Genomic DNA, 21830 nt, shown 5'->3' on the forward strand with positions numbered 1-21830 from the left:
ATCAACTTTACAATTTGATTGTAGAGACGATATATACTAATCTTTAATACTCTAATATTTTATAATGATTAAAAATTATATAATAATTTACTAATGAAATTAAACTGCGAAACGAGAAATGTAGCAATGAAGGAAAATTATATTGTAATTATTAGAAGAAAAAGAAATGTTGTCTATTAAGCAAATTTTTATACAAATAAACAACAATATTCTTAAAAATCACAGTCCAGTAGATTAACTAAATTAAACAAATCTAAATATAGCTATATCTAATTTACGTTAATTGCATTGCAACCATGTAAAGCAAATAATACTTGGCAACTCGGTAGCCGGTAAAATTTCTTTTCTCACAAGTGTTTGGTAATTCTCTGTCGGGCGTATAACTTTTTCACATTGGATATTTGTTCAAACATTCTCTGGTTATTGTAAATTTAAGGAAAATGTGGAAGTACTTTGTATTTATTTGCGTATTTCTACAAACTTCAAACGCTGTGTTGGAGTCCGATGCTAATACATTGGTTTTGTTAGATAATTTAGCAATTCGAGAAACCCATTCAATTTTCTTTAAATCGTTGCAAGGTAAGTTACTATCAGTGATCTGAAGTGACGTGGTCAATTATAAATGAAATATTATTGTTCAACAGAACGGGGATTTAAACTTGTTTATAAATTGGCTGACGACTCTGGGCTAGTGCTTTCACGATATGGAGAATATCTTTACAAAAATGTTATTATATTTGCACCCAGTGTTGAGGAGTTCGGAGGAGATCTGAGCGTTGAAAAGTTGACGGAATTCGTTGACGATGGTGGTAACGTTTTAGTTGCTGCTAGCGAGCAATCGGGTGATGCTTTGCGTGAATTCGCTTCAGAATGTGGATTTGAAGTTGATGAGGAAGGAGCTTCTGTTATAGATCATTTAAATTATGATGTTTCTGATGTTGGGGATCACACTACTATATTGACTTCAGCACGAAACCTCATCGATGCTCCAATTATTGTTGGTGCCAAGAAGTCTGCTCCCTTAATTTATCGAGGAACTGGGTTATTGGCAGATAAAGAAAATCCGCTAGTATTACATTTGTTGTCTGCAGAAAGTACAGCGTACAGTTATAATCCTGAACAGACTGTAAAAGAATACCCACACGCAGTGGGACGGGAGACTTTGCTTATTGCTGCTTTGCAAGCTCGTAATAATGCTCGAGTTGTATTTTCTGGATCTCTACACTTCTTTTCTGATGAAGCTTTTACAGCACCTGTCCAAAATGCACGAGATGGAACAATAAACAAACAAGCAAGTAATCAAGGCGTAGCCACAGCAATCAGTAGATGGGCATTCGGCGAAAGTGGACGTTTACGTGTTGCTAGAGTGAACCACCACAAGGAAGGAGAGTCTCTACCGCCAGAACAAGCTTACACAATTGTCGATCCAGTTGTATATACTATATCAATAGAAGAATTGGTGGAGGAAAAGTGGCAACCGTTCAAAGCAAATGATGTGCAGTTGGAATTTGTTCGAATCGATCCATTCATACGTACTACACTGAAGCAAGTAAACGGTGGACGCTATGAAGCTAGATTTAAGATACCTGACGTGTACGGAGTGTATCAATTCAAGATAAACTACGATCGAGTTGGTTACACGCACCTATACAATACCACCCAAGTATCTGTTCGCCCTCTGGAACATACAGAATATGAACGATTCATTCCTAGTGCATACCCCTACTACAGCAGTGCTTTCTCCATGATGATTGGCGTTTTTATCTTTTCATTTGTGTTTTTACACTTCAAGGAAGAAAATAATGCAGTCTCTGCAAAGAGTGGTAAAGCAGATGACAAAAAAATTCAATAAACAAAGATGAACTGCCACCAAGTAGGCGAAATTGTAATGTAATTTTTAAGCTAATAAATACATCTTCAGATTTGAACAAATAAAGAAATCGATTAAAGAAACAAGTAAAATTTTCTCTTAGCTAAAGTTAATTGAGTTTAATGTTATTAAAATTTTTAAAATTTATTATATGTGGTAATTTTTTTGAGGCGTGTGTTGGATGTAGTGCCAGAATTATTATGAAACACCTAAGGAATACTGTCATGTAGATAGTCTCTTCCCAGATAAAAATCGGCCTCCGACTATCGACCGAATGGATTTTAAATAACTTGAACCGGTATGTCACGATTTGCATCGCTTCTATAAAAAAATATGTTCATACTATATAGATCAAGCCTATATAATTTCCTAGATTCCACAATACCACTGCCATTTCCAGCATACAAATTTTTAATAGAACATATGAATGTGAGCACATTTTATAATTGAATTTTTAATTAATGACACAAAGCTTCTTGTATAAGAAAGTGAACTGTGTAATGTAGAAATAGGACAAAAATATCAAATTCCAACCAAATTATTTTGCCAAAATATTACAACTAACATGTACATATATTTGAATTTAAAGTTTTTTAAAATTCTTTACTTTTTTCTTTCAAATTTTCTTTTAGAAGCGAGTAAGCATATAAGATAACCTAAATATGTAAATCACTGCAGAAGCAATTGCATTTAACTTTTCTCACTTTTTACAAATATTTCAATTATTTCCCTCTTATCGTAAAATTACAATACACATAGTAATTAGTAGTGAATTGAGTAGCTGTTGATGATTAATTATTTTCTCATTACGTAAAAAAATGATAGTATCTTATTTTTGTTATAGGCAATACTATATTCTAATGATTTGCATTGATTCTTTGCCTCTGGTTTGTTATTTTGTAGTATCAATAAGGATGTAAAAGTGGTAATTGGTGGTGGTGCTGTTAGTGGCGTGGCCAGTTGTATTAAGCAAACTTAAGAACAACAACTTTTATAAGCAGGCGCCTTTTCATTATTTCGACGATCAACAACCAGGCGATCGAGATTTTCTGCAGCCTCCCTACCAGAAGTTTTATCTAAAATAGCTTCAGCCAACTCGCAAAATGCTCGTTCGATATTGATATTAGATTTGGCAGATGTTTCCATAAATCGGATGCTATGTTCCACGGCAATCTGTAACAAACCCAATAAATGGTTATAAATTATATCTAAAAATATTTATAAATTATTCTAACATACCGCTTCTCCGCGTTCTTTGCTCACCACACGCTTGTCTGTCATATCGCATTTATTGCCCAGAATCATTTTTTCAACATCTTCATTCGCATGCTATATATAAAAAACGTAACATTATACATATATATAATAATATGTGTAAAATAGTAAAATAATGAAACTAAAAAGGAAATTCAAGTATTATCAAAGTAAACAAGGTCACGTTCTCATAAAAAAGCGTCCACTGCATAAACAAACGGTTTTATCTTTAACATTTTATGAAAAGCAATAGGCTTTTAAACATATATGTACATATATCTGTATGTATATATGTACATTCTTAGGCAATTATAAACCATATTGGAATGTTTTGTGTGTTTAAGATAATTTTTTATATTCTAACTCAAATATTTTGACAATATTAATTCTATCTTAGTCTTGAATAACTATCATCTAATCTTTTATATATTTTTTAATAGATATTGCCATTTATTACTAAGTTTGTGCATCACAATTAAAAACTAGTTGTTAATTATTAGTCAATCAATTTGGATCTTAATCGCTTATCATGAAAAATTAAGTTAGGCGATAACAATGTTTCGAAAAACATCATACAATTTTTCATATGTAAGCAAAAGTAATTATCAGGAATTTTAACTTGGCTTATAACGAATTATGTATAGCATGTGTAAAAAGAGACTAAATTGTAACATTGCAACGAATAGAATTTTAAACATGAATTTCTAAATATATAGTTAGGTTATATGTATGTTTACGTCGTTCGCACTTTCTTAATTGCTACGGTATTATTGTGCAAATGACTTCATCAAATTAAATTTTAGGACATATACATAAGTAGCCACAATAATGACCCCTCTATCCTTACGAGTTGTGCAAACATTTATTTAATGTTTTGTTAGTGATACTTAAGCAATTGTACATTTGTACGTATTCGTATGCCACAGATACATGTATATGTGCATTTGTTTGCATAAGAACACACACTTTTACTTACCTCATCTATATTTCGTAACCATTTTACTATATTTTCGAAACTCTTCTCATTTGTTATATCATATACCAGCATTATGCCCATAGCACCACGATAGTAGGATGTCGTGATTGTGTGGAAACGTTCTTGGCCGGCTGTGTCCCATATTTGGAGTTTAATTTTTTTTCCTCTCAGTTCGACTGTTTTGATTTTAAAGTCAATTCCTTTAATTACACAATTTATATAATAAATTATTTACAATATCAAATTTTTTGAAAGAGTATTGAGTTGTTGAAAAATACATTTAATGGAATATGCATTTAGCAGTGTGAAACTGTTTTATTTATATAATGTTTTGGGTTCTTTTAAGATAAATTCGGATATACATAAATATGTTATTTACTACATCATTTTATTGCAAAACATACTAGGTTTGTACAAAAACATTATATATATATATAATATTTATAAAAATATGAATCCGTATGTAAACAAAGAGAATGTTTGCCGGGTTACTTTATAAATATAAAACACATATATGTACGTACATTTACTAAATGAGACAACAGTTATCTTTGGTTAACAAGCTAATAACTCTGGAATGCAGAGTATTGGGGTATAAGGTTACTCAAGTTTATAACAATAGCGCACTGCACCAGGCTCTGCCACGCCCATGTTAGTATATGTCGTTCTTCTCCATATACAATATTATCTACAGACTGTGTTATTATAAAATTTTAACTTACCAATAGTCGAAATGAAAGTGGAGGTGAATGCGTCGTCTGAGAAACGAAAAAGTATGCAAGTTTTTCCAACTCCTGAGTCGCCGATCAGCAACAACTTAAAAAGTAAATCGTACGTTTTCTTTGCCATTATCTTTAATGTTTGTTATTTTGTTTCTATTTTAAACGTTGGAAATTTTTTTATTTTATAAAGATTGACAACCTGTGCGACCGAAGCTTTTTTATTTTTGCAAATATTAATTTTTCGCAAAACCTTATCTTTTAATTCAGCAGCACAGTACAAAATTATTCACAGTGAAGTTAAATCTAGTTTTTTTGTTCTTATTTAATTTCTTTTGTTCGTACAATGAGTCAAAGTGTCATTTTAATCCTCATGTCTTATCCACAATTCTCTGCAGTGTATGTTCAATGCACATCTAAAATGTGGTATAAAATAACTACAATAAAAAGACTGATACCTGTTTGTTATTTAACTATCTTCTGATTTTTTACTTCTGCTTTATTAATTATAAAAAATAAAACGCAATTCTCATCAGCTTCGTCGTATGGTATTACTTGTGTATGATCATTAAATAATAAAAATAATTCGAATCTGAAACAATAAATTCATAAAAACTTTCGGAGACCGACAAGGGTTTATAGTAGAAGTTTTCTTGTCTCATTTCTGAACATACCAAATGTACGAATAGCATGAGCAAAGCAAAATACAATTAAAATCGCTCCAGCTTGGGAAATCTTAACAAGTAAAAGTTGTATATTTTTGATGAATCGAAATTTTCAAAAAGAAAATTATAAATATAAATCAGAACATATCAAACATTCATAACTATACATATTAAAAAATCTATTTCGGTGTTTGGTATTTTTAAAACGGCCTCAAAATTGGCAAAATAAGGAGGAATAAAAAAATGAGCTACAACGAAAAGTGTGATAGTATAACAAAGGAAGATTGGATGCGAAAATTGGAACAATTTCCATATAAGCAAAGCGATATGAATCGATTAATTATGAATTATTTAGTTACTGGTAAAATGATTTAAAATTATATTTTTATAACTGAACTGCTCTTAAACTATAACTTTTTCTCTTTTAGAGGGATTCAAGGAGGCTGCAGAAAAATTTCAATTAGAAGCTGGACTTGAACCGAGTATTGAATTAAGTTCATTAGATGACCGTATACTTATACGAGAAGCAGTTCAAAGTGGCCGCATACAGGAAGCTACACATCTCGTTAACCAATTGCATCCCGAGTTGCTAGACAACGACCGTTATTTATTCTTTCACCTACAACAGTTGCAACTTATTGAATTAATTCGGTATGGCTTATTTGGCTAAAATTATACGCGAATATTTCCCTTTAATTGAAACCCTATTTTGCAGCGCTGGAAAAATTGAGGAAGCTTTAACATTTGCTCAAAATAAATTATCCGAAGCAGGAGAGGATATTCCTGAAGCACTTAACGAACTTGAACGAACTTTAGCCCTGTTAGCTTTCGAGAAACCACAAAATAGCCCTTTTTCTGATTTATTAGAACAGTCACATAGGCAAAAGGTAATACTGTTATTCAAATTCTATCAAATATATTATAAAATTTTTACAGATTGCCAGTGAACTGAATGCAGCCATACTTAAGTGCGAACATAGCACTGATTCTACACCTAAAGTAATGTTCTTACTAAAATTAATCCTTTGGGCGCAATCGAAACTAGACATTCGGGATGTTCATTATCCAAAAATGTCTAAACTGGAAACAGCTTTCATTGAGAAACCCAAATAGTTCAATGGAAAAGTGTATTGCGTTAGTTTATGGAAGATTGATCCTTTATAAATTGGAAATAACCAGAAGCAAAGTGTTTTTAAGGTTTATTAGCTGGCGTTTGCTTTCTTAGTAAGAAATATTAATATTAAGATATGTATATGTAATCGTGTGTACATTCTCTACGAAATAAATAAATTCACAAATGTAAAACTCAACAGTTTATTGCATTTGTTTTCTCCATGCTAGTCTGGCTGTATTGGATTCATATGTAAACTCATTTTTTATTTACTGAAAAATACTTTAAAAATTTATTGTGAGAAACAGTACAAAAGCAATATTATTTGATTAACGAATATATATTTTTTCTTATTTAGAACTGAGCAAATAAAACCTTATTTTGATTTGAAAATGTAATCGATTTAAAACTGATTTACTTTACCAACCAAAAAACAGATCCAGTGCTTTGTTCATCAAACCCGAACTCTTTTGTGGGAGGTTCGCATTATTATCGACAGCTGACTCATTTTGGGCAGTTTTATATGCAGTTTGAGCCAACGGGCGTACCTTACATGATTGCCTACAATTATATTCATGAAAAGTTCAAAGCTGTAATTTATTTAAGATATATTACTTTTATGACTTACGTATTATTCTCGGACACATTCTCTTTGTCGATTATATTTTTATCCTTGCATTGTGTAACGCCTATCATAATATTATTGCCTAAAATTTTTTCATTATAATTGAGGGCTTTATCGCATTCCAGGCGTGATGCATATTTAAGATGTACCCAATTACCATTTTGGGGTGGAAACACTTTATCAACAATGGTGCCGCATTGCGCAAAGTGCTGCAAAATAGTTGAAATGGCGCTTGGCGGGAAACCATAAACAGTAACCCAAAATTCCGTGTACCGCGGCATTGGCGGGCATTGGGTCATATATGACGTATTATTAATAACATTATTTGAATTAGGGGTAGCAAGAGGTCCAAGAGGTGAGCTGATGCAGCGAGGGGTATTATATGAGGTATTAGCCAGGTAAGATGCGTCACTATATTGAGTTGTTGGTTGTAGCGGAAATTGCTGTTGTTGTTGAAGCATATGCTGCTGTTGGAAACCCAAATTTCCACCGAAAGTACTTGAATTATGTTGAAAAGATATAGGAGTTCCGAAACCTATTGGAGACTGTGCTTCTATGCCACGTGTGGGTGTTTCCACGAGATTGCGCTCACTACGTAAAGAGTCGAATAATCCTTGTGTGGGCGGACCTTGAGAACCCGAATAGTTGGTAGGAACGGAGCTATTAAATAGGTGTTTTTGTCCAACTGCGAAACGGTTGTGTTCATTAAGTGCACTAGAAGCCGGCGAATTTGATATGGGTGACGTTACTATATGAGAAAACAATTATGTATAAAAAATGTATATTTTAGAACTGGAAATTAACTCATACCAAAGGATATATTTCTGGCACCTTTGTTTGGCGAAAGCGTGTTGCGCGGTGTTGTTGGAATTTGATTATCTCCCATAAGAAAAGCTGGTAAGTAAGGACTGTTTGCAGCTGGACTACCGCCAGGACTTCCTAATGTCATTGGTTCCATTTTGTTATTACTACTATTATTATTAGAATTTATTTAATATTTTCAGAAATTTCCAACAACTAAAAACTTTGTAAAAATCCCATTCTTCAATTCAAACGTCAATATTGAAATCAATTGTTACCATATACGAAACTGGCAATTATCGATATTTTTCTTACCTCTTTTAAGTATTTATCGGCATATATTATACTACTAAAAAATTTATTTATTTATTTATTATAACAATATCAAATTTTTTGCAAATATAAAATAATAATGTTGAGATTGAATATAATAAAATTATTATCATTTACTTATTTACTTTATGTAATATTATAATATAATTATGATAATAAATGGTTAAGTAGTGTCATTGTGAATTGGAGATTTTAGTGCTATCTTCTGATTTATTTCATTCATTGAATTTATTAGAATATAATTACCAAAATTTTGTTTTCTTAGAATTTTCTTAAAATTGAGAATTTATTGTGTATTCGAATATTCCTTTATGACTTTATCAGAAAAACTTATACAAAATGAAGTTCCAGATTTCCTTGGGGAGGAACTTGTATTTTGTGATAAATTATGGGTCAACCGAAAGCGAAGCTTAGTAGTTCTGGCGCGCAATTTGAAATGTTACCAATTTTACCAGAAACAACTTGTCAACAGTATAGATTTGTCGGAAACTTGTTTAAAAAATGTTGCTCCAAACTTGTGTGACTATAAAGGTCCAAAAAGTAAATGGTTTAAGTTTCGGAACGAAGACTCACATAGTAGCTTAATGGACTTAAAGACTTTATCGGAAACCTCAGAACAGCAGACCTCAATATGTGGCGAAGGGCACATTACGACTGATCTGAAAATATCATTTGGAAAGTTTGTTTATACAAATTTTGAAATTTGTAAATTATATTTGTTAATACATCTTTGGGATAAATTGTTGGCTATTGCCTTGCCCGACTTCGTTTTTGTCGTGCAGTTCGAAAGTGTTCATAAACACCGTATCATACATGGTAAAGAAAAATTCGATGCTATATTAGAAATAAAATTTGAAAATGGTGACATGATATACACAAATTTTCAAGAAAATGAAAATATTAATCGCTGTTCTCTTAGCAACGGTGGTAACGATAGAAGAAATATAAAGCAGCTGTTGGAGCAAGTAAGATGTGCCAAAGCGGAACTACAATTGTATAAATCAACTACACAAAAAGAGTTTGACACTTTGCGTGATTTCCAAACATTTGGTTGTAACTATATTCGTAGCGACCAGTTAGAAGAAAAGCCGTTTATTGCCAGATGTGGTGACATTTGGTTAAGATATGTTTCGAACAATATAATGGTTCTTGGTGTACCACTGCTCAACAATTGCTCCTTAAGTAGCCTAATAATAACCAAAAACCTAAAACCAATTTTTAAGATGAAGGATACTTGTGTAGACAATATTATATATAAATATCGCATATACCAATTGAAACAAAATTTTGAAAATTTAGAAACTTTGGAAACTTTTTTTCAAACCGAAGATGAGGAATTACAAACAACACCAATTTGGTCGAAATGTGAGTTGAATCGAGTGCTGCCTTCATCCTTTGCTGTACTTTTGATTGCCATACAAACTTCCCAATTATTTTTAGTAGAAGAGTGTCCTTTACTATTACATTTTGAAGTGGAAAAGGAACATTCACATAAAATGAATCAACCGGTAAAAACAAGAACTTATGAACAACATCTCTTTTTGAAGAATTTAAATATTAACAACATAATTACGAACCGACATAAGTATAATCTTTCATTTGAGAATTCAACTTTTCATCAGGACTTTTTGGCTATGGCAATGATTAACAAAGAGTCCACACTACATATCCAATTCGAATCAAAGAAAGATGTATTTTTATTTGAGCAATTAATGGCTAAGAAGTTCAACTTCGATATTATCAAAAGAAATACAATTTTTAATGATTGTGTACAAAATGATGTTAATAACCATGAGTTTGTAGGAGATAAAGATTTACATAACAAAAAAAACTATATTTCGTGTGTATATTTCAATAAGCTTTGCACGTCAATATGGTTTGGATCGATGGCTTTAGAAGTATCACAAACAGATGAAAGTGAAGATCATAATAAAACATGGAAAGTTTATTTACATAATAACGAAAATGCTCTTAATTGTATATGCATATTACTAAAAGAGCTTACTATGCTTAATTGCAGCATAAAGAATATAGACTATTTTATTGAAAAGAAGGAAACAAGTGATGAAACTTTTCTTAATATTAAAAATGAAATTGTCAATGAATTGGATGTATTAAGGCAGATAAATGAATGTCTTGATGGTGGCAGAAAAAAAATAATTTTCGGCGAATTATTAAAAAAGCAAGTACGTTCAGATTTTTTAATGAGTGCTTGAGGCAGTTCAATACAAAACTTTTACAAATAAAGAGAAGAAAAGAGTTGACTAATGTTTATTACGACATATAAATCCAAGCACTGTACACTTTCGATGTTTATAAAACTGAATAATGATATTAATATAATTGCATATGAGTTCATAGTTTTAATATATAATAAACAAAATAAAATGTAATTCTTACATTTTTAGTCTCAGAAAATTATTTATTATATATATATTTAATTGAAATTTTCCTAAATAGGTTTTAGCAGTACCAGTTTTAAATAAATAATCCTTATGATTATGTCTTAAGAATACACGCTTATTGAACTTACTGTATGAACTCGATATATCAAATGCCGTTCTACTACCCAAGTTACAGAGTATTCAATGACAATTCAGGTCTTAAAAAATACATACAAATATATTCTCATGGCAAACAAATTATTTCAAAATGAAATATAAATGTATACATTCAAATATCGAATAACAAATAATAACTACATAAAATGTACATAAATTAAGGATAAACAAATTGTAGAGCATTTAATGGCCGTGAGGGTTAATTTAAGTGTTTAATTTTTTCGTTACTTGAATAAATAGGTTTATAATAGTTATAATTATTCCTAAATGTTTTAAGTACCATAGGTAGAAATTAATTTCCATAGATCAAATAAACAGTTAGTTCAGAACAAGTACACCGAACGTTTAAATAATGAATTTAATATTTCAAAGTTATCACAGAAATTTAAAGAATTTCTCACAAAAAAAAAAAAAAAACTTAAAATTAATGACAAATATAAGTACAATGGCATATACAATATCCATATTTAAACAAATATGAACAGAAGGAACAAAAAAATGTAATTTTATAACAAGTTAATTTGGCTTATTACATGAATTTTTTTTAATATTATTTAAAATAAAAGTATTGTGATAATTTTCAAATATACTTTTCTTAAACCGAATGTAGTTTAGGTCGTAAATCTACATATAACAAAATAACTAAGTAAATGGGTCACCTATCTTCTTGAGATCCGTGCATTTTTGGCATTTCGTTTAATCGATCTATCGAATCACCGATATATCGCTAAGCCCAACATTTCCTCTTATCCAATGGTATTCCTGATTTGTATTTTCGTGTGAACTTGTGTGTTCACGTGTATATGTGTATAAGCAATTGTGCTATTTAAGCAATTTTTATTTGTGTAAGCATGGGCGTGGACGTAGATAGATAGTGTTGTGGCAAATTATCCACTTCTACTTTGGGAGGCTCAATTTTTTCTGTGTCTAAGGTTCCGTGATGATGAACCCGTAAAAGTTGAGGAAGAGGAAAATCCCTTGAGTGAGCGCATAGCCATGGCGCGGTTGAAATGCCGTTGCGTTTTAGGCTCATAATCACTTTGAGTATGGCCGCTATTTAAACCATTATATTTATCACTGTTGTTAGATGATGTTATGATTACAATAAAAACAGCAACGACCTGTAAAATTATGTATAATATAGTATTTTGACATCTACATGATGACTTAATTGTATAAATATTTAATTTATAAGTCTGTAAACAAATATTTTGAATATGTATGCAATATATGAATATGTCACTTACCAAGGCAACGATTATGACAACTGTGTACACATGCAATGTTGATGAAGGATTATTCTCCACATCCCGTAGGGCCTTCAATATGGGTTCGTGCTGGGGATAGAGTTCAAGTGCATGTCGCAAATGCAAAATTGATTCTTGAAAATGTCCATAAGCTTTAAAAATTTCTCCAAGTGTGAAATATTGCTGCCAAGCAGACCGTCCAGGTGGTTGCATTTCTAAAGACCTGTAAAAAAGATATATATGTTAATTTCTGTCTTTACTGGACGTATTTAAATTGCATCTAGTCTACTAAGACGTAAAAACACTAGATGTGTTAATATTATAGTTCTTAATTTGGTGAAAAACATATAAATAAAATTTAAGTTGGCTGATTTTTTTGCTAACCGACACTTGTTTGTTAAACAATTAGCACACAATTTTGACTCGTACCTTCTTGTCAAGTGTATAGCATCGTCAAGATATTGAAGATTGTAAAGTACGCGCGCCAAATTCAAGAGAACTTCGGCATTTGTTGGAGACATTGCTAGAGCTCGTCTAAAGCATTCAATTGCTTGACGCGCGTCACCCACAATACGCCAGTAATTCCCAATTTGATTATACAGTTGCACTGATCTAGGCTTTTCACGCTTTGTTCTTTTGAGACGCCGTTCCAAAGCTGATATATCGAAATTTTTAAAAGAGTTCTCATCTTTAATTTTCAGAAAAAGATAAGCAACCTAATTTAAAGATTAGCAAAACACATAGAACAAATTTAATTAATATATGTATGTGTGAGTGATAAATACAATATTATTAACCTCTGGCTCTGGTATCTTGGGATGATTGAATCTTTGTCCCACTCCAATAAGATAATCGTAGTATGTAAAATTCACTGGTTTACAATCCAAAGATTCATCAGCTACCAAGGCAGTATCAACATTAGTTACAGTTGGTGTATCGGAAGTACCCGTAATGGATGAAGATTTTTTGTTTTCTACTTCCGTGCCGTTAGATTCTTGTTTTTCAGCATCACTTTCATTGCACCGTTTTGATAATGTTGCCAAAGTGTCTATAGAATTTTCAGGTGATTCGCGTACCCACCCGTATCCCACATTGTTTCCCTCACTGTGGTCTGCATCTGTGATACCTGATCTAGAACCTGTACTTGCGCCCAGTGTCAAAGTAGACGCAATGATATAAAATACTTCGTCTTGTGCATAGACATCAGCATTAGCGTCAAACAATGGTATGCTAAACTCTTCAAGCATTGTGTTATCTGCCTTTCCTTGAGTATCGGAAATGTGTCCTGTTATTTTGCCACTATCTGTATTTAACTTCCATAAAGTGGATGTGCGTGAACTCGTCATTTTAAATTGCCAACAAAGAGCCACGATTGTCAGATAGACAACCATCCGCATCATATGCTTATTTTTTACACTGAAGGTTCTCGCCAAAAAAATTTAATTCTAGCAAATACCAATAAAGATGAAACTAAATTTCCATAAATATATTCCCAAATGTCAATTTTACTTTCAAACTCACCACAGATGTGATTATGAAAACAAAAATAAAAGTGGGGAAAAATTAAAATATTAATGACCCATAAAATAAAAAAATTATATGCGTATGATGTACTAAATGAAAAATGTTTATTATAATGGAGATCTTTATGTTTTTGTGATGTTAAAATGTGCAAACGAAACAAAAAATTTTATTTACTAGGCTTATGCTCAACGTTTGGCAACTCTCCTGCAGTGGTGAAACTATGCCATTATAGAGATGCCACTCTTATTGTACTAAAGTGTGTTCTATTCAAGGAGTTTAAGGATTCAATGGACGAAATAAACACATGTCACATAAAATCAATTAAAATTTATATCATTTTATATATATTACACCCCTTATGTAGGAATATTTTAATAATTATAATAGCCCTTGCATTTCATTCATGAATTGCATATAGGCATCGTCCTTTGTAGCCGCCTTATTTGCTTCTGCAGTTTGAATGGTTGGTTCTTGAATCATCTTAGTTCGCGTACCAGGTTTTCGTGTTTCCTCCCTCTTTATACGTAATGTCGATGGCACGAATCGAGTAACATCAGCACTCAAATTCCTAAAAATAAAATATTTTAAATACACATACATACATACGCAACAACTTATAAAATAAATATATGATAATTTACCTAATCTGTGGTTTGGCTGTTATAGTAGTTACACCTTTACTTTGATCTTTATGCAATTGCTGTTGATTTTTATGGTGGTGTGCCATTCGAGGTGGCATACCAGGAGGAGGTCCAGGAGGCATGCGTATACCCATTCTAGGTGGCATACCACCCAAACCATGTAGCCGTGGACCAGGTGGTGGACCTGGCGGCATACGTATACCAAAGTTATGCAGAGCTCCAGGTGGTCGTAATGGTGGAGGCCTCAATATCATCGATGGTGCCAAACTGGCTACAGGAGGCATAGGTGGAGCGGGAACAGAGAGATGTGGACCGACATGCGGGGGCACAGGCGGCAAAGGTATTGTGACAGGAACAGATGTAGATGCATGAATTGTAGCAGCTGCAACTTGTAAATTTGGTGGACTACTTGTTTCCTTTCGCTTTCTTTTAGGAGATTGTATAGCATCTTCACTTACTTCCCCACTATCTGAACTGTCCGAAGTGCGACTACTTGCAGGTGCACTATCGTCATCGTCAGAATTTTCAGATTTTTTAGGTTTCTCGTCTTCATCAGACGAAGACGCTTCATCCCCGCGCAAAGCAGCCTCTCGCTCCTTTTCTTTCTTTTTGTGTACATTTTCCATTTCCTTCATAAATTCATCAATATTTTGACCTGAGATAGCTAGCATCCGTTGCTGCAAAGAATTTGGCTTACTTAATGATTTTGACTTTGAAGCTTTTAATTTTGGATTATAATCTTTCACATCAACTTCATCGTCTTCGGCATCTGTGTCTAAGTCATTCATTTGGAAAAGAATAGGTGGCGGTCCAGGCGGAACACCTAAGAGCTCTTTCTTTTTGACATCATTAGTTTTGTCAGGTGGTTTTGTAGTCTAGGTAACAATATAGATATTACAAACAATATTTTAGTTTAATTTTTAGAAATCACATACCGCCTCTTGACTTTTTTTTATAATACCAGGTGGCGCCCCAGGGGCAAATGGTGGCAAGGATAATGACGTTGGTGGAGGTGGTAATCTGTTGGTGACATGGAACGTTAAAGCGGTCGTAGAACTAGCATTGGAACCCTGGGTTGAGGCTGGTAGAGGGATTTCGTCAATTTGTACACTCTGTGCATGCTTTACACTTTCATAATATTGTTGCTTTTTGAGTCGTTTTTTTTCATACTCCACTTCTTTACGTTTTAAGTCAGCCCAATGCTCGGGTTCATCATTGTGCTATAATTGAATGTTGTATTTAATTTGCTTGTATTTTATGTAAGAACTAATAATAACTCACATAAAGACGCATCACACGATCAAAAGTCTCCTTCAACTTCTTCCTCTTATCCCGAAGAACTTTTTCATTTAACGGTGACGGTTGCAATACATTATACTCTATAATATAACGGTATCTAATTTAGGCACTAGAAAAAAGTAAGTATAGATTACAAACCCATTTCATCAATTTTTTCCATTTCTTCCAATATTTGACCCGGGTCTTTATTTTTTAGGACAGCTGCTCGGACCATTTGTCGTTGTCGTTTATTTTTCTTCAGCTCTTTTTTACGCGCTTCCTTTCCTGAAAACAATTAGAAGCATGTACAAATGTACCATAGAGACTTTAAGTAAACTTGTATGAAAATATACATACTTGCTTGATCAGTAGGATTCATATATTTCCCACTTTTAGTGGTGTTAATAGAACGCCGTCCCATTGTTCCTATTTAAATTGCTATTTTTAATGTATAAATGTTAATTTTTATAGACAATAAATCTTAAAGTCTTTTATACACCGGATTACTTTGCTAAGCAAAGTTTGCTGTCAAACGAAATGAAAATATTGACTCGATATTGATATCGATGTGTTGTGCTGCCACTCCGTCCAAAATTATTGTAAATGGTCGGGATAATTCATTCTTGATATCGATAAATTATTAAAGAAAGCAATCCTGCTTAAGAAGAAGCCAGAAATGGTTTTCACCAACGCTTTGTATTTGAATTTGTTTTGTGTAGTGTGATTACATTCGACGTTAATACCTGATATTTTGATAACAAAATGGACGGAGCACAAAAATATAAACTAATAACCTGCGTTGATCCCACTAAAATCAATGTACCTATAAGAAATAGTAAGTTCAGATTTAGATTTGTGAACTGTACATCTTTACAAAAGACAAGTAACTGAATATTTTCTGTTATAGGATTTGCAAAACTTACACTGTCAAATAAAAAGAAACAACAGGACACATTAAAAACGTGTGAAGAATGCATTCCAGGTGATGTGGAGCCAATAAAACGAGTTAGTCGCAATCTTTTAGAAATCATGGATGATCTAGCTCCTGGCAGTTCCAAGACTATCGCAGTACATAAAAGTGTTACTTCTGCATCCACTTTGTCCAATTTAACCGAATTTTCTGCAACGGATGGGAAGAGTGAAAATCTTGACACTGAGAATGGTTACTTACATGGAAATATTGGAGTAGCTTCCACAATTTCCGACATTCCTCACTATGTTAATCCCCTGTTGCTTAGTGATAGCAATGGAAGTAAAGCAAACGAACATGATTCTTTAAATAATGATATATCAATGAAGAATACCGATGATATGCAACCTTTACAAGTGAGTGACTATAATCACACGACTGCAGAGTATTTACGGGAATATAATATATCGACACTAACAAACGACCTTTCAAAAATGGCCGTGAGTGCGGAGCAGTTAACAGATATTGAAAATGATGGAATTATTAAAGAAACTACGTTATTGGTTTCTACAGAGAGTCAGCGAATGAGTTGTGACTTGGAACAACATAAACTGCAGATAAGCAAAATAAATTCCCGAGGTAAAAACCAAATTCCTGAAAATGCTGAAGTGTCCAAATCTGGTTGTATATCATTGTTATCAACAGACGATAGTTGCAGTGCCATAACCATAAGTGATAGCACTGTTTCTGAATGTACGGATTTCAACTTTATGACATCTGATATACCTGAAAGTAGTCATTCTGCTGATGCCTTCATTCCAAATACATTTAGTAACGAAAAAGCAGATCGGATGGAAGCATTTTTACGAGATGTTTCGCAGCAGCGCAGAGAATTAGAAGACAATCACAAAATTATGGAAGATAATTTTAACTCTTTAAGATATGTTGCTGCAGTTACTCCTGAAAATAATATTGAAATAAATAATGCCTACCAAATTCATGGTGATTTGGCGTATGCGGCCACAGAATCCATGACTTCTATTGCAAGCGACCTGCTAGATAGAGATGAATATGTCAGAATTTCGAAAACAATTGTTCAGGCAGACTCATTTTTGAAAAATGACACTTTATCAATGAGCAAAATAAAAACAGAAGAATTTTCAATTCATAGTGAAAGGGAAAGAAGTGCTGGAGGAGACCCCCGACGTCTAGCTCATGAAGAAACTGAGTTAAACTCGCCTATGTTAAAGGAGGAAGAAAACAATTCGATAGTGTGTAGTGAAAAAAGTTCCATTTCCCATATTAGTAACGTCGATTTGCCCGAAGATTCAGTTATTATATCTGAGACGTCCAGCGAAGATATGAATATTCCTTCAGTCAACACTAGCAATAGTAGCGGTAAATGTAATCGAACTGGTAAGTGCAAGTTGTTTTATACACAAAAGTATGTTTTAACATTATATTTGTTATTTTAATATAATTTTCAAAAGATGAGCAGAACCAATCATCACCACCGCCAATAAGTATCGGTAATATAAATATTTCTGCCAAGATTAATATAAAAATTTCAATTTCTCAATTGGAAAGTCTGGAAGATGAAAGTGTCAATAACGATAGCAATAGTGAAGAAGAATGTAATAGAGTTAATGAAAATAGTAAAAATGTAACAACAACCGTATTGGCATCTAAAGATCAAGCATTTGACACACCGTGCAATGAGCAAAAGCAACATAAAAGTAGCACAAATCCATCCGACTCCATTGTAAATAGTAATAATAACGAAGAAAATTCGGATGAAGAAGAACCAGATGTGAATTTTCTAACTCACGCTGAAAGACTTCTCACCCAAGTATACGGGAAAGCATGGAAAACACCAGAAGTAATACGCACTCTGAAACGTACCAGCCGCACTCCAAAAAAAATGGACTCTACACAATCACCACAAACATCTAACAAACAGTCTTCATTTAAGGAAACAGAATCAGAATCGCATAATTTGGTCAACACTACTGGCAGAAACAAGATGAATCAAAGTGTGGTAGAAAGCGCCCTCGATGATTTTTCAATTTGTACGTCCTAACTTAATTATTAACAAAAGAGTAAAAAATGTGAATTTTACTAAATTATTATTAAATTTATTTTAAAGTTCGTCGCGATATTGTTCAAACAAATTTGGACTCTACTCGTTATATGACCCCTAATTTACATAAGGATCAAGTTACATCCGCTCAAGATAAAAATTTTAATAGCGAACCACGTTTTAATAGGCAGCGAAAAGAACATCAGGGGCAAGACTTTAAATTACCAATAACCGAAGTAAAAAGTAAATGTCCAACGATAAAACGACAACAAAATATTGTGGCAGCAGCTGAACGTTGGCGTCAATTGGTCGATGTAGATAGCGGTACGTCTGGGGACAATGCTTCTGATGACGAAACATTAGATAAAACGCCAACACACGATGATTCGCCTAATCTCAATATGAAGAATAAATCTGATGAATGGAGCCCACCGTCTGATCAAAGCGATGACAGTGACTATGAAATCTCACAACCCAAAAAAGGCTCCAAAGGAAACGCTACAAAAGAACAAAGTAAGAAGTCAACTAAAACTAAAGATGCGAGTGATTCTACAATATCTCGTCGTGTGAAAACGAAGAAAAAAGATGATATAATTTACTTAGATTTATCTAAAGATGAAGTAACCATACAAGAAGGTGAAACAAATTCTCCATTGGCAAATAATGGTAATATAACTTAACATTATAATTATAAAAATTGAAATTTTTTATTTTCTGTGAATATTTGCGGCTTAAGATGCGAATTTTAATACCCATTTGCAAAATATTTTGAGGACTTGCAAAGCGACCGACAGGGCAAAAATAGCAGCCACTCCAACGACTGGTGGAAAATCAAAACGAAAGTTATTCACTGCAAATTTTGGAGAAGAAGATGTTGACTTAACCATTGGCGTGGACGGGGTCCAACCGCGAACTCCTGTTAGACGTGTTCCAACAACTGATGAGGAAATACTTTCACACGATATGGAACGAGTAAATATAAGAGATGGTCTAGAAAACTTTGAAATATTTAATAAACATTTGGAAGCAATAAAACGCGGAAGTCCTGTTTTCAATATGACTCCAGAAAAGTCAACTGGTAATTCTATAAAATATTTAATTTTATAAGATTTATATTTTTTTTAAATGAATTTAGACTCTCCTAATCAAACGAAACCTTCAAAAATATTGAGGGAGAGAAATAAGATTTCAGAACAAATGTTCCCTACACTTAAAAACAAATACGGCTTTCTTAAATCCCTTGATGGTAAATATTTAAATATTTTTGTAGAAAAATATAATTTTAGATACATTTTTAGTATGTGTGGCCAAATCTCTTTGTGATCCAAAAGCGCTATTTTACCGCGAGAATTATCGTACAAAGAAGGAAGAACTGGCAAATTTGCTCTACGAACTCTATAATGAGAAATTATTTCAAAATAAACTAGAAGTGCCACTTCAATGGAATAAGAAACTGTGCAATACAGCTGGAAGGTGTTTAAATAAGAAAAAGTATGTAGTAATCTAATATATGCATATATATAATTCTTTATTATATATATATAATTTTTTTTATCTATTGTAGAATGGGCACCTGTCTCTTATACACATCTAGATGTGTATAAGAGACAGCATGAGTTGTGTCATGCTGCTACTTGGATATTTAATGGGGAAGGCGGTCATGGCAGTACTTGGAAGCAATGGTATTATATAGTATAGTTTTTCATTTACTATTTACTATTTATTAAAAAAATAAAAATCAACGGATATGAATTCCAATTTAAATAATGTTACAAATATACATACACATAAAAATATTTTTTTTTACCTTCTAGAAACGATAATAACATAGACATTTCTTTTTCAGGGCATTGAGAGCTAACCAGGTTTTCCCAGAAATTCCGAAGATCGGTGTGTGCCATCAGTATGATATCGAATATAAATACACTTACAAATGCACCTTATGCGGCGCAAAGTATGTATATATATATAATAAGATATTTCTTGATAATATAAGCAAAACTTTTTCTCACAGATCGCACGCTCACTCAAAATCGAAGAAAGTAGAAAATATAAGGTGCTCTTTTTGCCATGGCGCCATTGAGATATTTTTAAATAAAAAGGATAAAGATGGCAATATTTTGCCCACACCAGTTCGCGAGCCAACGGGTTTTGCTAAGTTTGTCAAGGACAATTATAAACTATATAAACGCCCCGATCTCAAACATGCTGATGTTATGAAGAAACTAAGTACTGAATTCGCCTCTTTAAAAATACCAGAGTAAAGTAATAAAGTTGTTGGGAAGTTTTAATAAGAATAACTTAAGTTTATTCTTGCATAAAATTTGTATTTTACATGTATTTATGTTATTACTATATTTGTTAACTATAACTGAAAAATAAAAAACATATTTTTATGTCTTTTAGCGATTTTAAAAATTATAAATACACTTTTAACAGCACTTTTTGCATAGTCTTTGCGTTATTTGCTCATCGCTATTAACATCTGTAAGCAGAACTTCACAAGTTTCAGACAAATTTGCCCCGAGACATATTTGCATTGCCTCCAACTCTGCGAGCATATCTGATATACGCTCTGGAGTTAAAATATCAAATGGCCAATGCTCTTCGCGGATCAGCCTGCTCACTAAATACATTTTTAGGTCGCCTGAATCATCCACGACCAACATTTTCTGTATATTTAGTTGTTCCTCATCTATACATACGAACATTATCCGTTTTTGGTGTGGAGAGCGATGAACTCCCCACAGCGTTGTAGGCAAAACTACCTCGAAAACACTATCAAAGAGGTTGTCAAAGTAATCCACCTCTGTTATTAGATTAGAACAGTTGACAAGGTTTTCGGTTTTATTGTCAGTTAAACTGCTTTCGCTATTTTCTTTATCTTGTAGAATAATAATTCCATCATCTCTATCCAGATTTTGGTTACACTCATTAGATAAGTCTTCAAAACTTTGCGACTCAAATTGCTCAGCGTCCTCTTCTAGAAATTCGGGCGTTCTGTGCAAAATATCCGCAACGGCTGTAGGAACCTTGGATTCATGATGCACTTTTATAATTTCAACACTGCGCACACATGCCTTTTCACAATTCTCTTCAGGTACGGCATCTTGGTTACCTGCTAAGTTTAATTGTGCAATGGATCTTTTATTTAAGGCGTCAGTATCTTTAGATTGCTTTAATACATGTGATTTATGATTATTTATTGATTTGGTTTCTCGCTCGTTGTTTTCAA

General features: G+C 32.8%; 9 protein-coding genes across 9 annotated transcripts in view; 4 read left to right on the top strand and 5 right to left on the bottom strand.

The window, feature by feature from the left end:
- Window positions 1-344: 344 nt before the first annotated feature.
- LOC108976758 (dolichyl-diphosphooligosaccharide--protein glycosyltransferase 48 kDa subunit) lies at window positions 345-1962 on the top strand. The gene is made up of 2 exons (XM_018946044.1): window positions 345-579; window positions 645-1962. The coding sequence occupies exons 1-2, from the start codon at window positions 441-443 to the stop codon at window positions 1850-1852; spliced, it is 1347 nt and encodes a 448-aa protein (XP_018801589.1). The 5' UTR covers window positions 345-440; the 3' UTR covers window positions 1853-1962.
- Window positions 1963-2210: 248 nt separating this feature from the next.
- On the bottom strand, window positions 2211-5145 carry LOC108976767 (ras-related protein Rab-10). Its single transcript, XM_018946056.1, has 4 exons — window positions 4823-5145; window positions 4101-4300; window positions 3110-3199; window positions 2211-3043 (listed from the first exon to the last, which is right to left on the bottom strand). Exons 1-4 carry the CDS (start codon window positions 4947-4949, stop codon window positions 2846-2848), a joined length of 615 nt encoding a protein of 204 aa, XP_018801601.1. The 5' UTR covers window positions 4950-5145; the 3' UTR covers window positions 2211-2845.
- A 582-nt stretch (window positions 5146-5727) lies between these two features.
- Window positions 5728-6852, top strand: LOC108976233 (glucose-induced degradation protein 8 homolog). Its single transcript, XM_018945188.1, has 4 exons — window positions 5728-5845; window positions 5913-6135; window positions 6200-6371; window positions 6421-6852. Exons 1-4 carry the CDS (start codon window positions 5728-5730, stop codon window positions 6595-6597), a joined length of 690 nt encoding a protein of 229 aa, XP_018800733.1. The 3' UTR covers window positions 6598-6852.
- A 16-nt stretch (window positions 6853-6868) lies between these two features.
- Window positions 6869-8287, bottom strand: LOC108976224 (nucleoporin NUP53). Its single transcript, XM_018945178.1, has 3 exons — window positions 8031-8287; window positions 7224-7968; window positions 6869-7156 (listed from the first exon to the last, which is right to left on the bottom strand). The coding sequence occupies exons 1-3, from the start codon at window positions 8176-8178 to the stop codon at window positions 7015-7017; spliced, it is 1035 nt and encodes a 344-aa protein (XP_018800723.1). The 5' UTR covers window positions 8179-8287; the 3' UTR covers window positions 6869-7014.
- Window positions 8288-8572: 285 nt separating this feature from the next.
- Window positions 8573-10707, top strand: LOC108976781. Its single transcript, XM_018946093.1, has one exon. It carries the CDS (start codon window positions 8666-8668, stop codon window positions 10568-10570), a length of 1905 nt encoding a protein of 634 aa, XP_018801638.1. The 5' UTR covers window positions 8573-8665; the 3' UTR covers window positions 10571-10707.
- Window positions 10708-11369: 662 nt separating this feature from the next.
- Window positions 11370-13653, bottom strand: LOC108976787. The gene is made up of 4 exons (XM_018946106.1): window positions 12960-13653; window positions 12592-12878; window positions 12163-12385; window positions 11370-12036 (listed from the first exon to the last, which is right to left on the bottom strand). Exons 1-4 carry the CDS (start codon window positions 13560-13562, stop codon window positions 11827-11829), a joined length of 1323 nt encoding a protein of 440 aa, XP_018801651.1. The 5' UTR covers window positions 13563-13653; the 3' UTR covers window positions 11370-11826.
- A 345-nt stretch (window positions 13654-13998) lies between these two features.
- Window positions 13999-16126, bottom strand: LOC108976639 (WW domain-binding protein 11). The gene is made up of 6 exons (XM_018945870.1): window positions 15963-16126; window positions 15765-15890; window positions 15609-15706; window positions 15263-15547; window positions 14328-15202; window positions 13999-14254 (listed from the first exon to the last, which is right to left on the bottom strand). The coding sequence occupies exons 1-6, from the start codon at window positions 16024-16026 to the stop codon at window positions 14065-14067; spliced, it is 1638 nt and encodes a 545-aa protein (XP_018801415.1). The 5' UTR covers window positions 16027-16126; the 3' UTR covers window positions 13999-14064.
- A 139-nt stretch (window positions 16127-16265) lies between these two features.
- On the top strand, window positions 16266-20199 carry LOC108976146 (probable basic-leucine zipper transcription factor D). The gene is made up of 9 exons (XM_018945077.1): window positions 16266-16440; window positions 16513-17154; window positions 17221-17931; window positions 18006-18584; window positions 18662-19261; window positions 19332-19673; window positions 19731-19841; window positions 19894-20086; window positions 20160-20199. The coding sequence occupies exons 1-9, from the start codon at window positions 16368-16370 to the stop codon at window positions 20197-20199; spliced, it is 3291 nt and encodes a 1096-aa protein (XP_018800622.1). The 5' UTR covers window positions 16266-16367.
- A 700-nt stretch (window positions 20200-20899) lies between these two features.
- LOC108976647 overlaps window positions 20900-21830 on the bottom strand; it is a 1331-nt gene continuing 400 nt past the window's right edge. The window contains exon 2 of the mRNA XM_018945883.1: window positions 20900-21830. This exon is cut by the window's right edge and continues 1 nt beyond it. Within this exon, the coding sequence (XP_018801428.1) occupies window positions 21028-21830 (803 nt within the window). The 3' untranslated portion in view covers window positions 20900-21027.

The sequence above is a fragment of the Bactrocera latifrons genome, unplaced genomic scaffold (assembly GCF_001853355.1).
Source record: "Bactrocera latifrons isolate USDA-ARS-PBARC rearing strain unplaced genomic scaffold, ASM185335v1 scaffold_115, whole genome shotgun sequence".
Taxonomy (NCBI): domain Eukaryota; kingdom Metazoa; phylum Arthropoda; class Insecta; order Diptera; family Tephritidae; genus Bactrocera; species Bactrocera latifrons.

Bases quoted from the DNA above. Each gene is read 5' to 3' on its own strand.
- LOC108976146 (XM_018945077.1), top strand. From the start codon at position 16,368: ATGGACGGAGCACAAAAATATAAACTAATAACCTGCGTTGATCCCACT. The intron at 17,155-17,220 runs GTAAAAACCAAA...TGTTATCAACAG, and splicing joins AAGCAAAATAAATTCCCGAG to ACGATAGTTGCAGTGCCATA. The intron at 19,262-19,331 runs GTAATATAACTT...TTGCGGCTTAAG, and splicing joins TTCTCCATTGGCAAATAATG to ATGCGAATTTTAATACCCAT.
- LOC108976781 (XM_018946093.1), top strand. From the start codon at position 8,666: ATGACTTTATCAGAAAAACTTATACAAAATGAAGTTCCAGATTTCCTT.
- LOC108976639 (XM_018945870.1), bottom strand. From the start codon at position 16,026: ATGGGACGGCGTTCTATTAACACCACTAAAAGTGGGAAATATATGAAT. The intron at 15,548-15,608 runs GTGAGTTATTAT...ATTCAATTATAG, and splicing joins ATCGTGTGATGCGTCTTTAT to CACAATGATGAACCCGAGCA. The intron at 15,203-15,262 runs GTATGTGATTTC...ATTGTTACCTAG, and splicing joins TAAAAAAAAGTCAAGAGGCG to ACTACAAAACCACCTGACAA.
- LOC108976224 (XM_018945178.1), bottom strand. From the start codon at position 8,178: ATGGAACCAATGACATTAGGAAGTCCTGGCGGTAGTCCAGCTGCAAAC. The intron at 7,969-8,030 runs GTATGAGTTAAT...TTTCTCATATAG, and splicing joins TGCCAGAAATATATCCTTTG to TAACGTCACCCATATCAAAT. The intron at 7,157-7,223 runs GTAAGTCATAAA...ATATAATTGTAG, and splicing joins AATGTGTCCGAGAATAATAC to GCAATCATGTAAGGTACGCC.
- LOC108976767 (XM_018946056.1), bottom strand. From the start codon at position 4,949: ATGGCAAAGAAAACGTACGATTTACTTTTTAAGTTGTTGCTGATCGGC. The intron at 4,301-4,822 runs GTAAGTTAAAAT...GTGTAATTAAAG, and splicing joins CACTTTCATTTCGACTATTG to GAATTGACTTTAAAATCAAA. The intron at 3,200-4,100 runs GTAAGTAAAAGT...TTTTATATATAG, and splicing joins GGTTACGAAATATAGATGAG to CATGCGAATGAAGATGTTGA.
- LOC108976758 (XM_018946044.1), top strand. From the start codon at position 441: ATGTGGAAGTACTTTGTATTTATTTGCGTATTTCTACAAACTTCAAAC. The intron at 580-644 runs GTAAGTTACTAT...ATTGTTCAACAG, and splicing joins TTTCTTTAAATCGTTGCAAG to AACGGGGATTTAAACTTGTT.
- LOC108976787 (XM_018946106.1), bottom strand. From the start codon at position 13,562: ATGATGCGGATGGTTGTCTATCTGACAATCGTGGCTCTTTGTTGGCAA. The intron at 12,386-12,591 runs GTACGAGTCAAA...TCTTTTTTACAG, and splicing joins GCTATACACTTGACAAGAAG to GTCTTTAGAAATGCAACCAC. The intron at 12,037-12,162 runs GTAAGTGACATA...ATAATTTTACAG, and splicing joins TTGTCATAATCGTTGCCTTG to GTCGTTGCTGTTTTTATTGT.
- LOC108976233 (XM_018945188.1), top strand. From the start codon at position 5,728: ATGAGCTACAACGAAAAGTGTGATAGTATAACAAAGGAAGATTGGATG. The intron at 5,846-5,912 runs GTAAAATGATTT...TTTCTCTTTTAG, and splicing joins TATGAATTATTTAGTTACTG to AGGGATTCAAGGAGGCTGCA. The intron at 6,372-6,420 runs GTAATACTGTTA...AAATTTTTACAG, and splicing joins AACAGTCACATAGGCAAAAG to ATTGCCAGTGAACTGAATGC.